At 41.1% G+C, this 19,622-nt stretch overlaps 1 protein-coding gene across 6 annotated transcripts in view; it reads right to left on the reverse strand.

The window, feature by feature from the left end:
* The window catches only part of STARD13 (StAR related lipid transfer domain containing 13), a 291,026-nt gene that overhangs the window by 33,848 nt on the left and 237,556 nt on the right, over positions 1 to 19,622 (reverse strand). For 5 of the 6 annotated variants that reach the window (XM_050969845.1, XM_030234031.2, XM_009102875.4 and 2 more), the window contains 2 exons: positions 3,497 to 3,568; positions 1,411 to 1,492 (listed from right to left, as the gene is read on the reverse strand). In XM_050969845.1, coding sequence (XP_050825802.1) covers positions 1,411 to 1,492; positions 3,497 to 3,568 — 154 coding nt within the window. Of the gene's footprint in view, positions 1 to 1,410; positions 1,493 to 3,496; positions 3,569 to 16,442; positions 16,547 to 19,622 lie in introns of those variants that run through there. The other variant, XM_030234035.2, reaches the window with a different exon arrangement.

Genomic DNA, 19,622 nt, shown 5'->3' on the forward strand with positions numbered 1-19,622 from the left:
GAGGGGAATAGATCTCAATCTCCTATCTCTATCACTCTCCAGTTCCCAAATGCAGCAAAGTATGTCTTCCATCATGCCAGACTGAAGCAGGGGGATGTACATATGGATGGGAAAAAGGCATCCCAGGTGTGGGCACAGCAATCTCTCTCAGCAAGCAGCACAGAACTGCAGTGGATCAAGTCCGCAATTAATTCTGTTCTCAGGCATCTGTGAGAGAGAGCACTGGAGAATCCAAGTCTGTCCTACTGATTTACCTTCAGACACAAAGGCTGTTGCACAGAGAAAGAGGATATTCTGTTCCCCATAGCCATAATGGACAGCATGAGAAGCAACAGGTCTCACTTGCAGCAGGGGAATTTTGGAAAAGCAATCTGACAGCTATGCCCAGAAACTACTTGGATCTGCCAGGAAAGGGAGCATAGCCTGGGATGGAGAGGTGAACTAGATGAAGTCTCTATCACTCCTATTTATGGTGATTCTCAGAAACCTTCTCTGCATTCCTTCACAAACTCATTCAACCTTACAATGTAGTTTTATGTGGAACAGCATCTCCTAAAGCCATCTCTGCTGACTTTAGCCACAGTTGCAGAAGGGGAAATAGAGTCTTGTCCAATTATCTTGATGTTGGTGTTGTGAAAGTTTCCATAACATGTAATGAAGCCTGCTTGGTTAAGGGCCAGATGCTCCTTTGTCCTGACTTGAAGAGGAGAGGAGCAGAACCCAGCTTGAGCTGAGCACAGGGGAAAGAAGAGGAGAACAATGTCTCTGCAATGTGGTTTTGCAAAACTGCCACAGAATTGCTGTGTCTCGAGTCCTGGGGGACAGGACTTGAGCAATGCAGTATGGTATATTCATCACAGAGTACAAAAAAGCAAGATAAACAGCAAACACAGGACAGCTGGGAGGGGCAAAGCACTGATCAGCTGTAGCATCTGTACTACTGGGGGGTCTGCAGTACTGGTTCTGGCCCCAGTTCTGTTACTGGGGCCAAATGAGAGTACCAAGGGAATCACAGAAGCATGAAGACCGTGCCTGCTGCCAGAGAAAAGGGACTGCTGAATTCTCTGCAATGAAGTTTCATCTTTTTTGCTGGACTTAGACGTAAGAGTTATTAATGTGAAACTCAAATGTGACTCATTTATTCAGGGTTTACTTGCACTACTGCTAGTTCTTAAAAAGCATCTGTTTCAAATCCATTGGATTTGGGTCTGCTCAAATTATGTGATGCTTTCTGTGAGTGTAGTAGGTCTCCTATCTTCTGTAAGAGAAATTAACTCAGAATGGTGGCATTATAGATCTCATCACTTAGTGCACCTGGACAAGCACACACCTCAACTGCTGCTATGCCAACAGTCAAAAATCATCTCATGCTTTTAAATTATCAGAAAAGAAACTTGGAGTGTTATTTACCTGCAAAGAGGTTCTACAAGGTCCTTGTCAAGAAAATCATGATCTTTCTTTACTGCAGCAATGTCAATGGGAAACTGGGAGTCTGTAAAAGGAGACACAAGATTAAGATGACCACTTGCTTCTCAAGTGAAAATACCTTGTCTACATCTAAATTGCTTTGTATGTGCTTGCTCACTGAAATCTAGTATGGCAAATTTCACTCAGCTCTGGTTCCTTTCCAGCTGTATCTGTGACCCTTTCTTACACCAAACTGTTTTTTTTTCTGTTAAAGGTATAGCTGAACGTCCACTGCGTTAGAGTGATAGCAAAAATTATTTCATTTTGGCTTTAAAAAATACTCAAATGTTAGCTGTTCATTTTAGCACCTTGCACAAATGGATGAGATCGGGGAATTACCAACACACTTACTTTACATGAGCAACAAGGTTTTCCCTTCTCATTACAGTGGCTTAATGAGTTATTTGCTAGACAGACTTTGCCAAACCCTCAGAAATGTTCTGTGCCTTTGGTTTTTAAAACAGATCCAAATAACAATGATTTCAGACAGAGGGTTACTCAAATAACAGACCAAAAAACCCCTCAAACTGAATTATAATCCCAAATGATACCTAAAAAGCCAGAATAGTATGCTGGAAGCTGACATTTGCAATGAAAAGTGACACAGCTCTGTAACAGTGGGATGGGTTCCAGTGCTGTGGCTGCTCTGCCATGCTTAGGTACCTCAGCAGGATGCTGGGATACAGGAACTTCAGCCAGAATTTTCAGACACTGCTGCTCAACACTGACATAATACATGCCTGTGAAAAGCACCTTGTTTTTGGAGACATAGTCTGTCTAGAGCACATATTGACTGCATGGGAACTGCTGGAGCCCAGCACAGGTTGTGTTTTGGAGAGAACATCCTTTTGAGTTAAGCAGGCAGCAGGTGCTTCTTTCTCTGGTGGAGTCAGTATGTGACATACTCTGAATACAAGGCAGACTGCTGGCTACCCAGGGACTGTGCTAGAGACACATTTGTGTCACTTTTGGTCTGGCAGGCTTATTAGTCTTAGTTCCTTGCTGGATTTAACAGAGTCTGCCTGCCTCCTGTGGAGCCACCTGAACATCTCTGAATGGTGCTCCTGTCCCCAGGCACCTGAGCAGCCCAGCAGGACCCAGCACCTGGGCCCTGATGGAGCTCAGCTGGCCATGGGGGTGTCCTCAGCATCCCACTCCCTGCCATGTTCAGCCCCACACGAAGGGAGGGGTGGTGTCTGAGCTGACTCCCTGCAGGCTTGGCTCTGACCCATGAGGCTCCTTGGCCCTCATTCCACGAGTGGATCTGTGCTGCCTCTGACTCTTGCTGACCCTGGAAGGTGTCCAGAGGTGTTTGGCAGAGCTGCCTTTCGGCTAATAAGCCCAAGTGGGCCAGGGCTGGGTGTCTCTGGCAGGGAGAACAGGCACTTTGGGAAAAACGAGGCTCAGCCACAGCTTCCCTCTCAGCATTGAGCTGAGGAGAGCAGGAAAAACCCAGGTCCAGTCCCCAAACTACTACGGAACACAGCAGCAGTGCAACCACCCACCCTGCCCTCGGGGACACTGCTTCCCTGGGCACGAACTTAACACCAAGGAAGGGGACACCACCATTTGCACTGAGTTAGCACTGAACTGACAGCTTTTCTTACTTTGCAAATGTGAAGTGCAACTCAGATTATTCACTTTTGGTAACTCTGCAGAGTTTTCAGTCTTACTTTCAGCATGATCAAAATTTTCAATAACTTCTAGTGTCTTAATCTTATTTCAGGCACGATTCAGAAAGTTTTTAGAAAATAAACTCATGTTTTTAGATATTTTGTAATTGTATTTGTTGACCTTTGAGGTTTACACTAGCTGTTCCCCCCCTCTTTTTTTTTAAACTTCCCATGGTTACAAGGGTAAGGATCTTAATTTTCTTTATGCACTGGTATGACTCCAGCAGCTGAGGCTTTGTGAAGCATCCAGCCATGGCCATAACTCAGTCAAATGTGGAGTTGGCTGACTGCAAGCTCTCCTGGCGACGGCCCAGTGCACTTTCAGAACCATGCAAAGAGGAGAAAGACCAACTTACCCTCATAGAACTGAGCATACTGGGGAAATCCAGCTGCACGTAACCAGTCACAGGCTTCCTTTGCTTCGATTTCTGAGCAAAAAGAGGAAAGAGAAAACAGTTCACACTTTGTTATTTTGAATTAGAAGTTCTTTCAATTACAAAGAAATAACAAAGAAATTTGGTAGGATCTATTTGCTGTTACAGTACTGTCATCACTCTGAATCACACTTTATAGCATCAGAAGAGAGTGTCTCTGAGAAACCTGCCTGTCTCCACAGGACCCTGGGGTGCACAAAGCCACTTGGTGGCTGGGACCAAGTGTTAACCATCTCCTTGCAGCAGAAGTTGTTCAGCCACGTTTGTGGCTCTGTGATCTACCCTCCCCCAAGGGTAAGTTGCTGGCAAGAGGCGAGGTGGAGCGGGGTGAAAATGGGGTGACAGGGAGCAGGCACTGCGTTCTTTTCCTGTTCTGACATTTCTTGAGGAGCAGAATGCCACGTGAAATCCATGGAAAGTGCTGCCAGGAAAACCCAGTGCAGGTGTCATGATACTGAAGGGAGAATTGCAGGGGCATGTCTATTTTTACCAAGCTCCATGGGCTCACATTCTGGAAAGCAGCGTGCTGGGTCCAGCTCTGCCCAGCACCTGCACTGCCTGCATGTGCAGCTGCTCCCGGACCAGCTGGGGGAACAACTGAAAACAGAGGCTCATCCACACAAACGTGGGTTTCAGAGGAAACCTGGGAAACATCTCTTTGCTGTCCAAACCTAGATCAGGATCTACTGCCTGAACAGTTTTGGTTTACAGGATCAAAGTCAAAGCACCTATCTGCACCTCTTACATTTGCAAAACACGAAGAAACAGAGCGTGCAGGTGTTAAAGAAAATAGACATTTTATGTTGCTTATTAATCAACCTGAATGAACCAGTCAAGGGTTTTGGCACATTTGTGGCTGTAAAATCTAGATAGCCATAATACAGACCCCTAACTATAAAACAAACAATGGAACTGGAAGAAGATGATCAGGCTCAGTTGCTCTTCTGCATAGTTTGCCTTGCATTTGAAAAAAAATTCCAGTTGTAAATCAGTTTTCTACTAAAATGTATTTTTACAGGTAAGACCTTCTGTTGTGAACTTTTGCCCGTGTAATTCTGTTCAGATCATTCATTATACCCTTAATGACTTTACCCATTGAAGCTCACTATAAAATCTGCTTTGTACATACTCTGCAGTGTGTGACCTGCACACCTTTCTGATCCCCTAAAATTGAATCACACTGGCAAATTTTGTAGCAGAAATCAAAATTCAGACTACAAGGTCTATGTATCAAAAGCTCAACATCCCAAAGACGATTAGACAGGCAGGAACAGCTCCACAATGGTCACAATCATTAGCAGTGCTGAAAAGGATTTACCACCAGGTCTTCATTTGCTTTGACATTAGTTCATGTCAAGGCCAAAAAATGGAGTATGAAAGTACATTCAGTTCTTGACACTGCACAAAAGAATAAGCAGCTTACATAAAACGTGGCTCTCACTACAGCACATCTGTGTGCTGAAAGCACATCTCTATTATGTTCCAGTTAGACTATTTCTACTAAATGCTTGGAAAAAAGACAAGTCTTTATACTTTTTTTCTTTTGCTTAATTCAATCTCATGAAACACAGACAAATCAATCCCACTTCAAAATGTATTTTACAACTCAGAACAGCTGTACGTACATTCTAGTTTCATCTGGCCTGGAAACACAACTGACAGAGGCTGTGGATGATGGAGAATGCTACCATTTAATGCTCTTATACGCTTATCATATTTCAATGTTTTTTTGCAGTTGGCTGCTTAAAGGAACTTGCTGAGAAATATTCTTGCAGCCCAAACAAGATCTAAAAAATCTCAGGTTGCAATGGGTGAGTAACTATAGGGAATAGACAAGAAAGTAGATCTCAGACTTCTCTGAGGTTTTGTTTGTTAGTTTTTTGTGGTGTTTTTGGTTTGTTTTTTACTTCTTTTTGATGAGGTTGTTTGCAACACACTGTATTCAGTCAAATATAATTGACTGATTAACTTCTGCCTTCAAAACTTTGACTCTATATCGTCCATGAAGGCATTTCTGGGTAGTATTCTCATTTTCTGAATGACTACATCAGCCTTGACTAAGATTTGCTAATCTTCCAGGATACTGAGTTTCAAGACAAGTATCAGTTCCCCGTTCCCTCCCATATCTCTCTTTTTGGTCTTATCCAGAGGACAGCAGGAGGACAGAAGTGCACCAGGCTTCTGGCACAGCCCAGACCTGACTTTGCTCACACAAGTGTGTTCCTGCTGGCTAAGGGCACCTTTTGCAGTCATTCCTCTCTTGGTCCCTCCTGCAGTTTAGGGGAAAAGGCACAACAAAGGATTCACTCCTCAGCAGACATCAAAGCTGATTTCTACTATTTTGCCCTGGGCATGTAATCCAAGTTATAGTTCAGAATGCAATATAGATGCTTTCATTACTTCATACTGCAATGTTTGAACAATAATTTGACATCCTAAGTTTAACTTTCTCTTTTTGTGCTCATATCCTAATATTTGTTTTTTCTTACTTCATAGTGAAACATTAGTGAAGACTTCTTTGGGAAGAGATGTGCAGCACCAAACAGACCTCAGTGGAGGTGTCAATGGAGGGTGGTAGCTCATAGCACATGAGCTACCACCGAGCTACCACTGACCCACAATCAGCACCTCCCTTGGGCAGGACCAAAAAGGCTGCTTGCCCCAGCACACCTGATGGTGGGTTTGTCCTTAGGCACTACTTTTCTTTCTGCTCTGTGGCTGGAAAAAAAAAATTAGGCATAATTTGCCTACTGCTTTCCACCTGCTTGGGCAGCAGTTAACAAAAATCATTAATTATTAAGGATAGATAATAATTCAGTCCCAACTATTGACATCTGACAGTATGTCTCACAGGACTACAATTCTAAGGAGTATTTTTCAGTTTCTAGTTGAAGCTTGGAAGAAAACAAATTTCTCTTTTCCATTTCATTTTTCTACTGGTAGTGAGGTATAATTCAGGGCAAAATGAGGAGAGAGGTTCACTCAGGAAACGTGATAAGTATTCAGAGCACAGCTGGGTCTTGGCTTTGAGTCTATCTTTAGTATTGAACAGGTTTGAGCTTGTCTCCCACAAACTGTGTGGGTGGCTCTGGCTGTTCTGGGGCTGAAATGGAGACAGTTGTTTGTCATCTCTCCTGCTCTTCCAACACTTTCTCTGATTCTTCACAAACTGATTTGTTTCTGCCCAACACCAGACTAGCAGCCAGCTGCCACCAAAGGGGACATCCTTGCCCTGCCTATCCAACACCAGCTGGCTGCTTTTCCTGCTTCCCTTCATGCAACACCAGCTCCTGGCTAATCCTTCAGAGACCCAGCTCAACCCCCTAAGTTGGTAGAAAACTAACTCTCCAAAAGTGGGAATGGTCTGCTGTTGGATTAGCAAACTGACTCAAATCCTCTAATTGTTCTGTTTAATTTAGGTTAGCTGCATTTTAACAAGCTCAAGAAAGTCAAACCAATGGCTCAGTCCTTCCCTCATGAAGGGGCACATGAGAACTAAAACGTCTAAACAGTCTAAAAAATCTAAAAAGTTGTTTGGTGAAAAGCTCTGACAGGAGAAACTCATGTCAATAATTAATTTTCTGTCTTGGAATCTTATCACCATCTACAAATATCAATGCTAAGACCTAGTTACTACAGTCCTTTCCTTTTTCCAATCTAGATATCAGTATTTCATCTTATTTCTGCCTTTCTGCCATTTTCCCTGGCTCTTCTGTCTTCTGTTTTGGTGTTTCTCTCTTTTTTTTTAAACTACATTTTTATTTAAAATGCAGATGTCCCTTTGCACAATGCAGGGAAAGATTTAGCAACTAGAATAAATAAGGTACATAATTACCCCCTAGAATAAATAAGGTACATAATTACCCCATCTATTGTGTTTATGTCAACTTTATGTGATAACCTTTATTGTTCATCTTCGTAACAAATCACTGTTAATGTTCACTTTAGTATTCCCCCTGTATTGCTCACCACTTAAATCTAATTTAGTATATTCAGATAAAATATCTAGTAATGTTAGAGAAAATGATTAATCAATTAATTGGAAAGAAGTACATTTGACTGTGGAGCCACATCAGTAAGCAGGTTGGTTATATCAACTTTTGGTCCTTGTCTTCCTCTTTCCTGCAAGAGGAGGAGAACTGTTGGGATGAGTTTGTGCTGCATCTTCCAGAACAAAATTCTAATTCTAGGCTACCTGGCATTCTAGGGTCAGTTTGGAGGCTCAGCTCAACCCAGGGTGGTAAAATGCCTTTTACTGTCAGGAATTGCTGCAGACCTCTGTGAAAGGTAAACCAGAGAATACTCCTGGGGAGGAGATGTGGTGTCTTAGACCTGAGGCACGCTCCAGGCAGCTGTAGGCACTCAGACAGCTTTGTCTCACAGGTCCTGGTACAACCCTTGCATCCCATAAACCTGTCAAGTCACCAACAAGCAACGTCACCACTCTGAAGTCTCCCCAGAAGAGCGCTCAGGAGGGAAGATGAGTTCTTTGGAAAAGTTCAATCAGGCTGAAGCTTTATGAGAACAGCACTAGCATGTTTCAGCTTCTTCTTGCAGCTCAGTCTGAGAAACTGCAATGGCTGCCATTACTCCCCTGGCTGTCTATCTCACAGTCTTTAGGATATTTATCTATGTTACTCTTCTTATTTCAAAGATGGGGATTTAAAGCACTTCAGAAGTACATAAACAAGTTAGAGGTGAGTTTGATGGCAATTAGATGCCTGACACTTATCTGGCAATAAAAATAGGGTTATGCCACTCCTCAGTTACCCTTAGAAATCTAGTCTGGACAATCCAAATTCCAAATTTCTTGTATGTAGATGCATCACTCTACCATCCCTCAGCTACGATGTACCACTAAAGGCTGATAGGTTTCCATTAAGTGGCATTTGCAAAGCTTCTTCAGAGCTCTGAAATTAGGATGTAAGGGTGCTAAATTGGAAAGAACATGGATATATTTGTAAATATGAGAAAGGATGACTTTTCAACTCACATAGGAAATTCATGGCAAAACAAGAGCTCACATGTGAGCAACCTGGTCTAGCGAAAGGCGTTCCTGCCTACCCACTGCAGGGGGCTTGTAACCTTAACGTCCCTTCCAATAAATGCCATTCTATGATTTTATGATTCCATGATTTACAGTTTGCCAGGAGCAGGTTAATACTTTAATTACTGTATTATCATCTCACTTCACTAGTGCAAGCAGTTGGTGTAGAGCATGGAAAAATTAAAAACGTGTCATATTCCCTAAGGAAAAATATCCGTGCAATTTAATACAGATAGATACAATTTTCAGTAACCTTTCATGCTTTTAGGTAGAGGTTTAATGGTTTACCCCATTCCCATCCACTCTGTAGGACTTTTCCAGAATAATTCCAATAATAACGCCACAGCAATTGTACCATGAAGCTGTAAAATTACCATTTATAGTACAAATATGTAATAAATAAAACAAACCATAAGCATACAATGAATTTCTATGTTTTACTGCACTATGGTGCACACGCATCAATAAATCCTGCTAATAAGGTTTTCAAAAGTGGAATTTCATTGGAATTATTTTATATCGTGCCATATAATTAGTATTAGAGACAAGGTTATATTTTGCGAGGAAGGGACAAATAAAACTGTCAAAGTGTTATTTTAATAGTCCTAAACCTTTCGTGGAATATTGTGGTTCTAGTAATATTACAATAAAATACGGACCTTTTAAACTGCTGTGGCTGAATATAATTTAAATGTCAATAGAAAAAGATCTTTCGTGAGCAGTTCCTTTATGTGTAATTCTTTACCCTTGGTGAGTAATAGTCAAATGTGTCCATTCATGCTCTGACTTCTTAGAGAGGTTGAAAGTGAGAAGCCTGATTATTTATGAACATGAAAAAAATAAATCTTGTATGCTGAGAGATTAAAAGAGTGTGACTGTTTACCTTGGAGAGCAGATGAATAAGGAAGGGTTATGCTAAAATGGTATAAAATCAGGGGTAATACAAAAATAGGAAATTAGGAACTACTATTCACTCTACACACAGCACAAAAGCAGGGAGATTAAGAAAAAAGAAGGAATAAAAAAGAAGGAATAAAAAAGAAGGAAGGCAATCTGAACTGATATTGCCGCATGACACTTGGATCAGGAGACGAGTTGGAGTCGGAACCTTATTTGCTTACTCACTGCTACCACCACAGATTTATAGAAGAATTCTCCAGAAAGGAATAAATGAAACCAAGCTAAAGCAGTGTTATGAAAAGGCTTTTTCCTGGTTAGACAATCAGCTTATACAGCTTTTCCTTCTGAGCTACTGACACTTCTCTTACTCATGCGTAGTCTAAGACTGTATAAAATGTTTCTTTCAATGACAACAATTGTTTTATTCTCTACTGCAACCAAATTCTGTACAGGCCATCTAGGAGACTTCTCATCAACTTCTTCTCTTCAGCAAGGCTGCATTTTCCAAGAAAAAAAGGTGTGTTATTCCAGCAAGGAGTTAAGAAGCTACGTTTCCCTTCGGCAAAAGGATTATGCTGAATTACTTTCCCAAATTATTGGGATACTGGTAAAACTGGTAGATCTGAGATTAATAGCAGGTCCATCAAGCACAAAACTTTACAGGTATGGGAACAGTGTCTGTATTTGAATTTTTTACATCTAGGTATCATCTGAGCTAGGGGTACAACGCAATGAGTTTCCTCGTGCAAATAACAAGAAGGTGGCAGTGCAAACAGCAACAGGGAAATCAGAGTTTGCAGTGCAGGAGAGACCTTTGTGCAATGTGCTACACCCCACACACTCTTTAAGCTGAGAGGTGACTTGCAGGGGCCATGGAAGCAGCCAGCACACCAAGACAGCAGGCATGCAGGGACACAATAAGGACCTTAGGAGCAGGACCTTAGTTCCTTAGGGAACTCCTGGTAACAGGGTGTACAGCCCAATCAGGCATCTAAACATAAGAATGCAATGAGATTTGGACACCAAGTGGTTTAAACATTTGAATGTTTCAGACATAACATTAATAACATTGCCAAGATGTTTAACAGACCCAACCAATGCTGAAAATCCCATCCATGTTATATGGTCCAGTAATGTGATAAAAACAAGAGATTCAGGTCATTTGACTTACTCTTGAGATTTTTGTTGCTCCTTATCATCATCATCATAATTCCTATTTACTGCTGGTTTCCTTTTCTCCTTTTCTTTCCATGTCTTCCACTCTAAAGCACTTAAAACTAACTTTCTGTCATTCATTTCTCTGACATCTTTGCTACCCACTGTCCCACATGCCCACTCAATTTATACAACCTTACTTCACACTAGTTTGTCTCCCATTTTTTGACATCTTCCTTTCAAGTTCCTGAAACAGTATTTTAAATCCCTCCTAACCCAAAAAAATCCCTATCTTCAAGCATCACTTTGAAGCCACCTTTCTCAGCTTACAATTGATTTGTAAAATGCAGCACTTTGTGATGACACTAATAAAATAATAGCTTGCAATCCACATTTCATCTTGAGGCCCTTTAAACAGTTATAAAACTGAAGAGAAAGTTATATATAGGGATCACTTCATCCCTGGGTGAAATGCAGCTGCATTAGGATGAAATGCGGCAGCTGCACAAAAGAATGCTGCAGCAGTATATGACAAGAAAAAAGGAGAATACTTTACCCAGCTGAAACCACTAGCAGGATTTATGAGCTAGAATACATTTGCATAATATATATATATATATTGAGAACTGACAAGGACATCAGGCTTTCCTCCCTTTAGTCTTAAGAAAAATACTCTGGTATTGCTAATGGACAAAAGTGATTAAGAACTTGGTTCCCTTCACATCCTCCTCCTTCCCCATTAGGATTGATATTCTTTTTCTTGCCTTCTGACAGCCCCCAGGAGTCTTGGCTTCGTATAGACTTGGAGGACTGAGTACCACCCACCCATTCTTCAGTACAACACTGCCCATCCCACCTATTTCACCTGTCATTCAAAAGCTGAGAACTGCTGACTTGAGAATTAACAGAGCTCTTATACATGAGCACTGCATGCCCACTGAAAAATGTGTTTGGATAATGGTCTGGAAAATGTGAGTCTTCAAGGACTCTAATATAAAGTATATAGTATTTTTAATGTGGAAGAAACACTATCAAATAGGTAGAGAAGTGGTAACAATCTCATCCCCTGGGATCTATTTTAAAACTTCTGGTGACTCCTAGAGTCACTATGGGTTAAATTTTGAAAGAAAACTCTTCTTTTACAAGTTTCTGGCTTTGGATTCCCAAGCTAAGAGATCTAGGCAGCATCTAAATTTCCATGTATTAAGGACCAAAGAGTGGCCTGAAGATTGGAATAGCTGCTGAGCTCACACTGAAAAGGGAAATATTGTGTCCAGCTGGTATTTAGAAAATACTTTTGTATTATAAAGTGATTTTTGCAACGTACCATTGCTAGTCCAGTACCTACAGACATTTTAGTAGTCAGTGAAACTGCAGCTTTATGTACCCTTTTATGCTGTATATGTCTGTTACATATTCTTGTCAAGTATCTTCTACTGAATCACTATTGTTGAGGAGTGAAGAGCCCAAAGACTACAAGCAGCTTTGCAGAAGACAACCTGGGTGCCTGGTGGACACCAACAGAACTCGAAGCAGCCATGTGCCCTTCTGCCAAGCAAGGCAGACAGCATACTAGGAGGGGTGACAGCAGGTGAAGGGAGGTGATTCTTCCCCTCTTCTGACGACTGGTGAGGCCACATCTGGTGTGCTACATCCAGTTATGTGTTCCCCAGTAAAAAGAAAATACAGATTTACTGGAGTGAGTCCAGCACAGGGCTACAAAGACGATTAAGGGCTGGAGCATCTGAGTGATGACGAAAGGCTTGAGAGAGCTGTGACTGTTCAGTGTGGGGAAGAGAAGCCTCGGTGGAACCTCATCTGTGAGGATAAATATCTGAAGGGAGGGTGCAAAGAGGGCAGAGATAGGATGTTCTCAGTGGTGCCCAGTGACAGGCAATGAGCACACACTGACACACAGAAAAAGGCTCTGTACATAATGAAACACTTATTTCCTGTCGGTGTAACCAAGCATTGGTACATGATCCTCAGGGAGCTGGTGGAGGCTTCATCCTTGGAGATATTCAAAAGCCACCCGGACACAATTGGCTATAGGTGGCCTTGCTTGAGCAATTGGGTTGGACAAGACGACCTCCAGATGTGCTTTCCTACCTCTACCATTCAGTGAGTCTATTTCAAGAAAATGTAAAAATAACCATGAACTGATCCAACAGTAAGGAGGAAGATATCTCCACAAGCAACATCATACTTTCCTTAACGAAGAATTTCAGATGAAGACTCGCTGTAAGCTCCTCTACACCTCTTTTCTTCTTGAGGAAAACTAGCACTATTGATTTTTGAACCCAGAAAGTCACAGGAAGGGCAAGAACAACACCAAGGAGAGGAACAGTTAATAGGAAGTATATATGTATCAATTCCAACTGTGCCACTACTTGGAAACTTGCCATAACTTTATACTTGGAATTATAAGTGTTATTATCTTTGTAGCTGGACCAACTCTTTTATTAGATTGCTAATACTTTAATCACTAGAGCAGTAAATTCTTCAATCTGTACATAAGGTATGTTTCTTCACTGTACATAAAGTGCCCAAGGTGTTTTGTCTGGTGCTCTGCCCTTGAGATCTGGTTTGAATTTGGATGCAGCAGATGGACCTCACTACATGTAGCTTGCAGACACCCTCTGTCCTCGCAAGGTTTTGAAAAATGTCATCTCTTGCAAGGCTAGGGGAGACTTGCAGACAGCTTGAACTCAAGCAGCATACAAGATGTCTTTGGAGTGCCCTGACATTCAGAGGGCTCCCTAGAGCCCTAGTGCTGGTCTGACCATTAGTTTTGACTCTCATGTGTATTTGTAGCTCCAATTAAATACAAAGATTTAAGGTCTCTGCAAATCAGGGTTTTCAAGCACAGTATCCTAAACTGGAGGTCAAGTTTCAGACTTCAATGCCTTGCTCAGATTTTCCACAATACCCAACGTGGTTTGCATGTGTGCAATACTGAAGTTAATTGGTCAGACAGTAATTGGAGCTCGGCAGATGAAAGGCACTATGGAATGCAGAGAATGCTTCATGTTATAATTTGAATGAAAATGTAAACAATACCCCAAAAGATAGATGTTGTCATCATAAACTTTCTCTCTGAATTATACAGATAAGTAGAACAACACGTAATTCCTTATCAACATATTAATTATTCTTTGATTATGCCCTTCATGTTCTGTAGATGTTCAAATTACATACGGGCAAACAGATATACATCAGAGAAACTCTACCCATCTGAGGTGGTCTTCATGCTGTGAATTTATATTAAACGCTGAACATTAATATGAAAGTAACTCCCCTTGGAGATAATACTTTGATGTATTAATAAAAAAGACTTCGTAGTTCTTGTTTATCATAAATTAAAATTAAAACACTTTCTTTTGCAGTTCTGTGTGAGATGAGCAATTTGTAGTGCAAGGAACACTGATAAAACACAGCACATAGAGCAAATATTCAAAACTGAGGTCCAAATCCATTCCTTGTGCAGAGCAAATGCAATGCAGAGCGCTGAGCTCTCACCTGGTGTTATCAGTGTAATCTGCTGTTATCAGCTAATTAACACTACAAGCAGATCTGTTTTTAGATCCCACTGTTTCCTTATTACCTCTTTTCATGCAAAGGCCTATAGAGAAAGATGTCCTGTGTATTTCTTCAGAAAAAGAACCCCGAACAGCAGATGGTGACCTATTCACACAGTTTGTAAGAAACTGTCATCTACTAAAAACCCAGGAGCAGGAGGGCTGACATTATCCTGAAAGTACAGGCAAGACCTGTACCTACAAACCAATGTCATTTTCTGATTCATAACCATACCACTATTGCTGCCATTGAAGTATATCAACATTATTAACATCTCATCATGCCTCGAGACTGTACTGAAAAATCATTAACAAAATGAGGGTTAACTTTACTTGTGGATAGCTACTGCTTTATTATGACTATTCTGAGAGGATCGAACACCATATCTGTTTATTGTTTTATTCCAGATGCTATTTTCTGTAAGAACATTACTAAAAAAAGCTACCGTGATGTCTTTTATGATTCTATGAGGAAATGAAAAATCAGTTAATTAATCCTCCATGCAAATTATTATTTTTGTTTTATTGGACATTCTGAACTTGGAATACCTTCATTTTTGGAGCTGGATTGATCCTGTGGCTGTGCCAGATGTGATGTGGTAAGCTGGCTCTGCCCTGAGCAGGAGTTGGGCCAGATGACCTCCATTGTTTGATGGTTCAACTAACTTTTTAAATTATTTCAGTGATGAAAGAAATAACATGCTTACGGAAAGATGGTGTTGTGAACTAAATTTTACCCTTTGCTTTGACTATGCAGTGCCGTAAGAACGGTGGAGTCACACCAGTGGGTGTTTCAGCATGATCTAGTCCAGAGCCACTAATTACATGGCTGTGTGCTGATCTTTGTAGAGTCATGAGAAAAAACAAAGAGATTAAAGGAAACAATTACTCACCTACTAAAAAAAGAACATCTTTCCCCACTCTGCTTTCACAAATGCACCCATTTTTACAAAAGTGCCTTTCAAACAATTTTTAACATGTAAACAGTATTAACGTGGGAAAGTCAAATTAAGGTTCTTTTTTAGAGAGCAGTGGAGCTACTGCTCCAACAGCTGTTCAGTTTCCATCATCCATCATGTGACGGAAATTTTATTTAATTTTACTGAATAGATACAGATAATTTTCAATATCCAGGGCCAGAATTTTAAGGATATTTAAATTTTTAAACTGCTAGGGTGCAGATTTTCAAATATGTTCAAAGTGTTTATCTCTCATTCACCTCTTCAAGCACACTGGATTATGATTTACCCAGTGATGTCTTCCACTACCAGGTGGCTACAGACATTTTTGTGTACTCCAGCACATACACATCTAAATATTTTTTCAACTACCAAAGGGATGATACAGAAACAACAGTTTTACCAATGAACTCAAATGTTTTGGACATGTGAACTAACAAACTTCCATGATTTTTCTTCACACAAATAATTATATTTTCTTTTGTTCATTCCCCTTTGCAATGAAAGCTGCAGTCCATATGGCTACAGAGCAACACACAGAAAACAGGCTAAAACAATTCTTACATGATAGCTGTTCACAAACATTTATTCATTCATACTGGAGGAAAGAAGGAACAGACAACTTGGCTATGATGGTACAATTACTATTTTTAGCCTTTTGGCTGAAGCCCTTAGTTTCCTTTCCATACAATTTTAAATAGAAGGCCGTGGGGGTTTTATGTGCTTCTCCAAGAAGAGAACAGATTTTTAATGTAGCAAAAATACTGATTTTCCATTCTGCAGCTCACCTAGGCCTGTTTCCATCTAATAAGCCATTGTACAAAGTAACTGTTTCCTATAACAGGAAATTCTGCTATGGCAGAAGGAACACTGGGTATCCATAGTTCTGACACTTTTCATTTCCTTACCCCTGTTACACTGCAGAGCAAACAGGAGCCAGGTTCATAGGAACCCTGTAATTACTTGACAATAATCATTGCCAGCAATGAAGCAGAGTTAACAAAGACCTAATTAGCACACCCACCCAGGACTAACAACTCTCTACGCTTTTTCCCTCTTATTTTTAGTAACAAGCAGGAAAGACATAAATTGCTCTTTTATCAAATAGCATGAAAGAGCTTAGATAAGTTACATGTTTGCAGTTATCACTCTATAAAGCCAGATGCTGGCCTTCAGCTATGTTCCATATATTAGCCTGGAAGGAGACAACAGGAAGGCTGGAGACCTACCAGTGCTTGCTCCCTGCCAGTGCCAGAGTAGATCTGTGGGGTACCTGTCAGGAGACACCAAAGCTACCAAAGAAGGACAAGCCTCCTATTTTCATGTCAATGACTCTTGCTGGGTAACAGGAGGGAATACAGAAGGGTTGGCTCTGCAAATGTCAGTGAAATACAGACCCTGTCACTTTTTAACTTGCTGGATGAACTTCAACTATTTCTTAATCTTCCCATAGTTAATGGGAAGTCACTTGGATAGTGTCAGTTGCCATCTCATGGATGGAGCCCCTTTGTTCTGACTGCTGGAGAGCACATTCCCACTCGTCTGAATCATTACTGGCCTGACTGTGGGCAAAGATGGTTTGGTCTCTAGACAGTGCTAGCAGCTAGATATTTGGAAAGTAAATGACTAATCCCTTGCCCAGCTAGACTTTCAGTGGGAAATGAGACACATCACTTAGCGCTTACACTTCAGTTTAAAAATGGAAAAATTATTCTTCCCTCCTTAGGAAGCAAAATTGTTAAACTATATATGCTGAAGTGTGTGCTATGCTCAAAATATGCTCCAGATTCATGAGGGCCACATAGTTACCTTGCATGAGCTTGTCTTCTTTTACCACTTTAACAAGTCAGTGGCCTCTTAAATTGGCGATATTTTTTTTAGTCTGCCCACAGACAGACACAAAACACTTGCTTTTCCAGCAGATATTTCCCAGAGTCAGAAGTTGCCTTAAGCCATGACCTGATTCTGGATCAATTAGTGAGCATTCACCAGGAGATCAATGAATATAAGTCCATGCTATAATTTAAGGTCAGTTTAGTCCAAGAGAGAGGCCAGCAAAGAGAAAAGAAACAAATAAAGACTGTGGGTTTTTATAAAAAACTGAGAAGAGTGCTGAAGTGCATACTTGAAATACCTCCTCTGAACTCCACAGCGTGGCTGGCACTCCACGGGTTCAACACTTGATGCCTGTTCAACGTGTGCTACGTGGATGCACCAAGCCTGCACACACACACTTGCCAAGCAGAGTGATAGAGGTAATGTGACTGTTTCTGAAAAATGAAGTGTTTATGGCTTGCTCAGTTTCAGAGTATGTTTCATAATCTTCAACACTCACAATGTGTCACTCATGGGCTTGCAACATATTCCTTCTGAACAGAAGCTGCTTTGTGCTCATCACTGAAGAAGCATGTGCTGTGCAAGTGCCATACTGTATTTTGGCAGTAGCTGTTAGAAGTAAATTTACAGAGGATTAAGGAGATGGAAGGCAGCATGCCTTCTGTAATTCTGCAAAGCATTAAAACACCCTGTTTAAAGAAGAGATGAGAGATGGCTGCTATTCAAAATCTTGGGGCCTGAGGTTCAATTTGTTTTGACCAAATTTCCATTCGGTCCTTGAGAAGCCTCTGAACAACAGCTGCCCTTGCCCCGAAGGAGTGCATGAGAACACATCCCTCCTTTGGAAGTCACCTTGAGTGCAAGGTGGGAGCTGTCCCCAGGGGCACAGAGCCACTCAGACCTGCTCCAGAGGGAAGCTCCTGCCAGCTGCTATGCTGCCTCTGGGATCGGCCCTTCCCTACCTCCAGATGTGCTCCATGAAGAACAGGATTCCAGGGCTGCCCTGGGTTTATGTCCCTTTGAGGCCAGGAGAATGAAAGCATGTGCTGAGGACATGAGACATTTTTGGCTGTCCAGAGCTACAATAATGACATAAAGATATGCAGATAAACACAAAGATTGAAATTTGGTTGTGTATGCTTTAAAGGAAACTTTTTTTTCCAAGCATATTCTTTTTCTAGACTTGACCTTGGTCTGCACTTTTAAGAATCTGACTTTTTTGATGGCTTATTTCACTTTCAGATTTTGGCAGGGTGTAGCCTTAGATATGCCAGAAGTATGATGAGATAAGTTATTCTCCAGACAGTAACAGAAGCAGAAAGCAGGCAGCTGCCTACAAAAGATGGACTCTCCTATAGATTTTACCATAAAAAAACGCCCAGTTCACTTTTAGAAAGGAGAAGACAAAATCTCAATATGAAATCTCAGCAAAATGGCACTTAAAGACAGCAAATAACCACCTTAGAGCCCACATGTTGCTCTGAAACCATTGGTTGAAACCGAAGACATGATAAAGGTATTTTTACTTAGGAGATGGGCTATGTTTCACAGGGAGTATTGGGGTTTTAAAGTTTCTCATGATGTTTTGCCTGATGCTTTGCATTTTGCAGTGTTTTTTTACACTGTAATGGTAGTGAGAAACCCATTACCCACAGTATTCTGTGGCCATGGCATTAGGCTCTGAAAGCTTACTTATTGCTAAGGAATAGCATTGATGTACTGAAAATTACAGTTCTGTATTTTCTGGTACAGCTTCACCTTTAGACAAACAATAACCCAAAAAAATCAGCCTGGAAGCCACTGCTTTACCTGCACTGGAGGATGTGCAGGGAAGGCTGCACTGGCAAAAGTTGAAAATTATAGTTGTGATGCTCCATTGGCTGATGCTGATTTTGGGAAGAGAGTTGGGGCTTACATTAATCTTTCCATAACTCCAAGCCAAAGCCACTTGGAGGTTGCTAAAAGTAGCCTCAAAACTCAGACTACAAAGCTCCTATTTCTTAGATGTATTTCAAAGAACTTCCTTCATTCATTGTTTACCAATCTGGCCTTTCCTCATTGTGTGTAGAAAAATATTATGAACGCTTATCACCTGCAAGCTCAAATCCCACTGGAAAGCATTTTTTCAGGAAAATGTTATTGTGGTGAGGACTTTCAGGGAGTGTTGGAGTTTTAAAGTTTCTCATGATGTTTTGCATTTTTCTTCTAAATGAACAGGAAAAAACTCATCTGGCTCTCATTTGAATTCTCAATAGACTTTAGAGAGGAAATTCCAACCAGAGCTGTATTCCTGCACCTAAAAATCTACATGGGAATGATGCAGCATGCTTGTTTCAAACCAACAGCAGCCAGAAGAAGCAGAGCTGGCTCAGTGGCAGACCCGCATGCTGCACACAACAGTAATGGCCTCAGCAGAGGGACTGGTTTTATAAACAGCCTTCAGTAGGACATGCCAGAACTTCAATATCTAGATGACCTGTCTTCCATCATGCATGCAGAATGTTTATTAACATTCATGGGGATTTTTGGAGATAAAGAATGGGAATCATCTCACCTATCTGCAACTGCATCGG

Source organism: Serinus canaria, chromosome 1, assembly GCF_022539315.1.
Source record: "Serinus canaria isolate serCan28SL12 chromosome 1, serCan2020, whole genome shotgun sequence".
NCBI classification, from domain to species: domain Eukaryota; kingdom Metazoa; phylum Chordata; class Aves; order Passeriformes; family Fringillidae; genus Serinus; species Serinus canaria.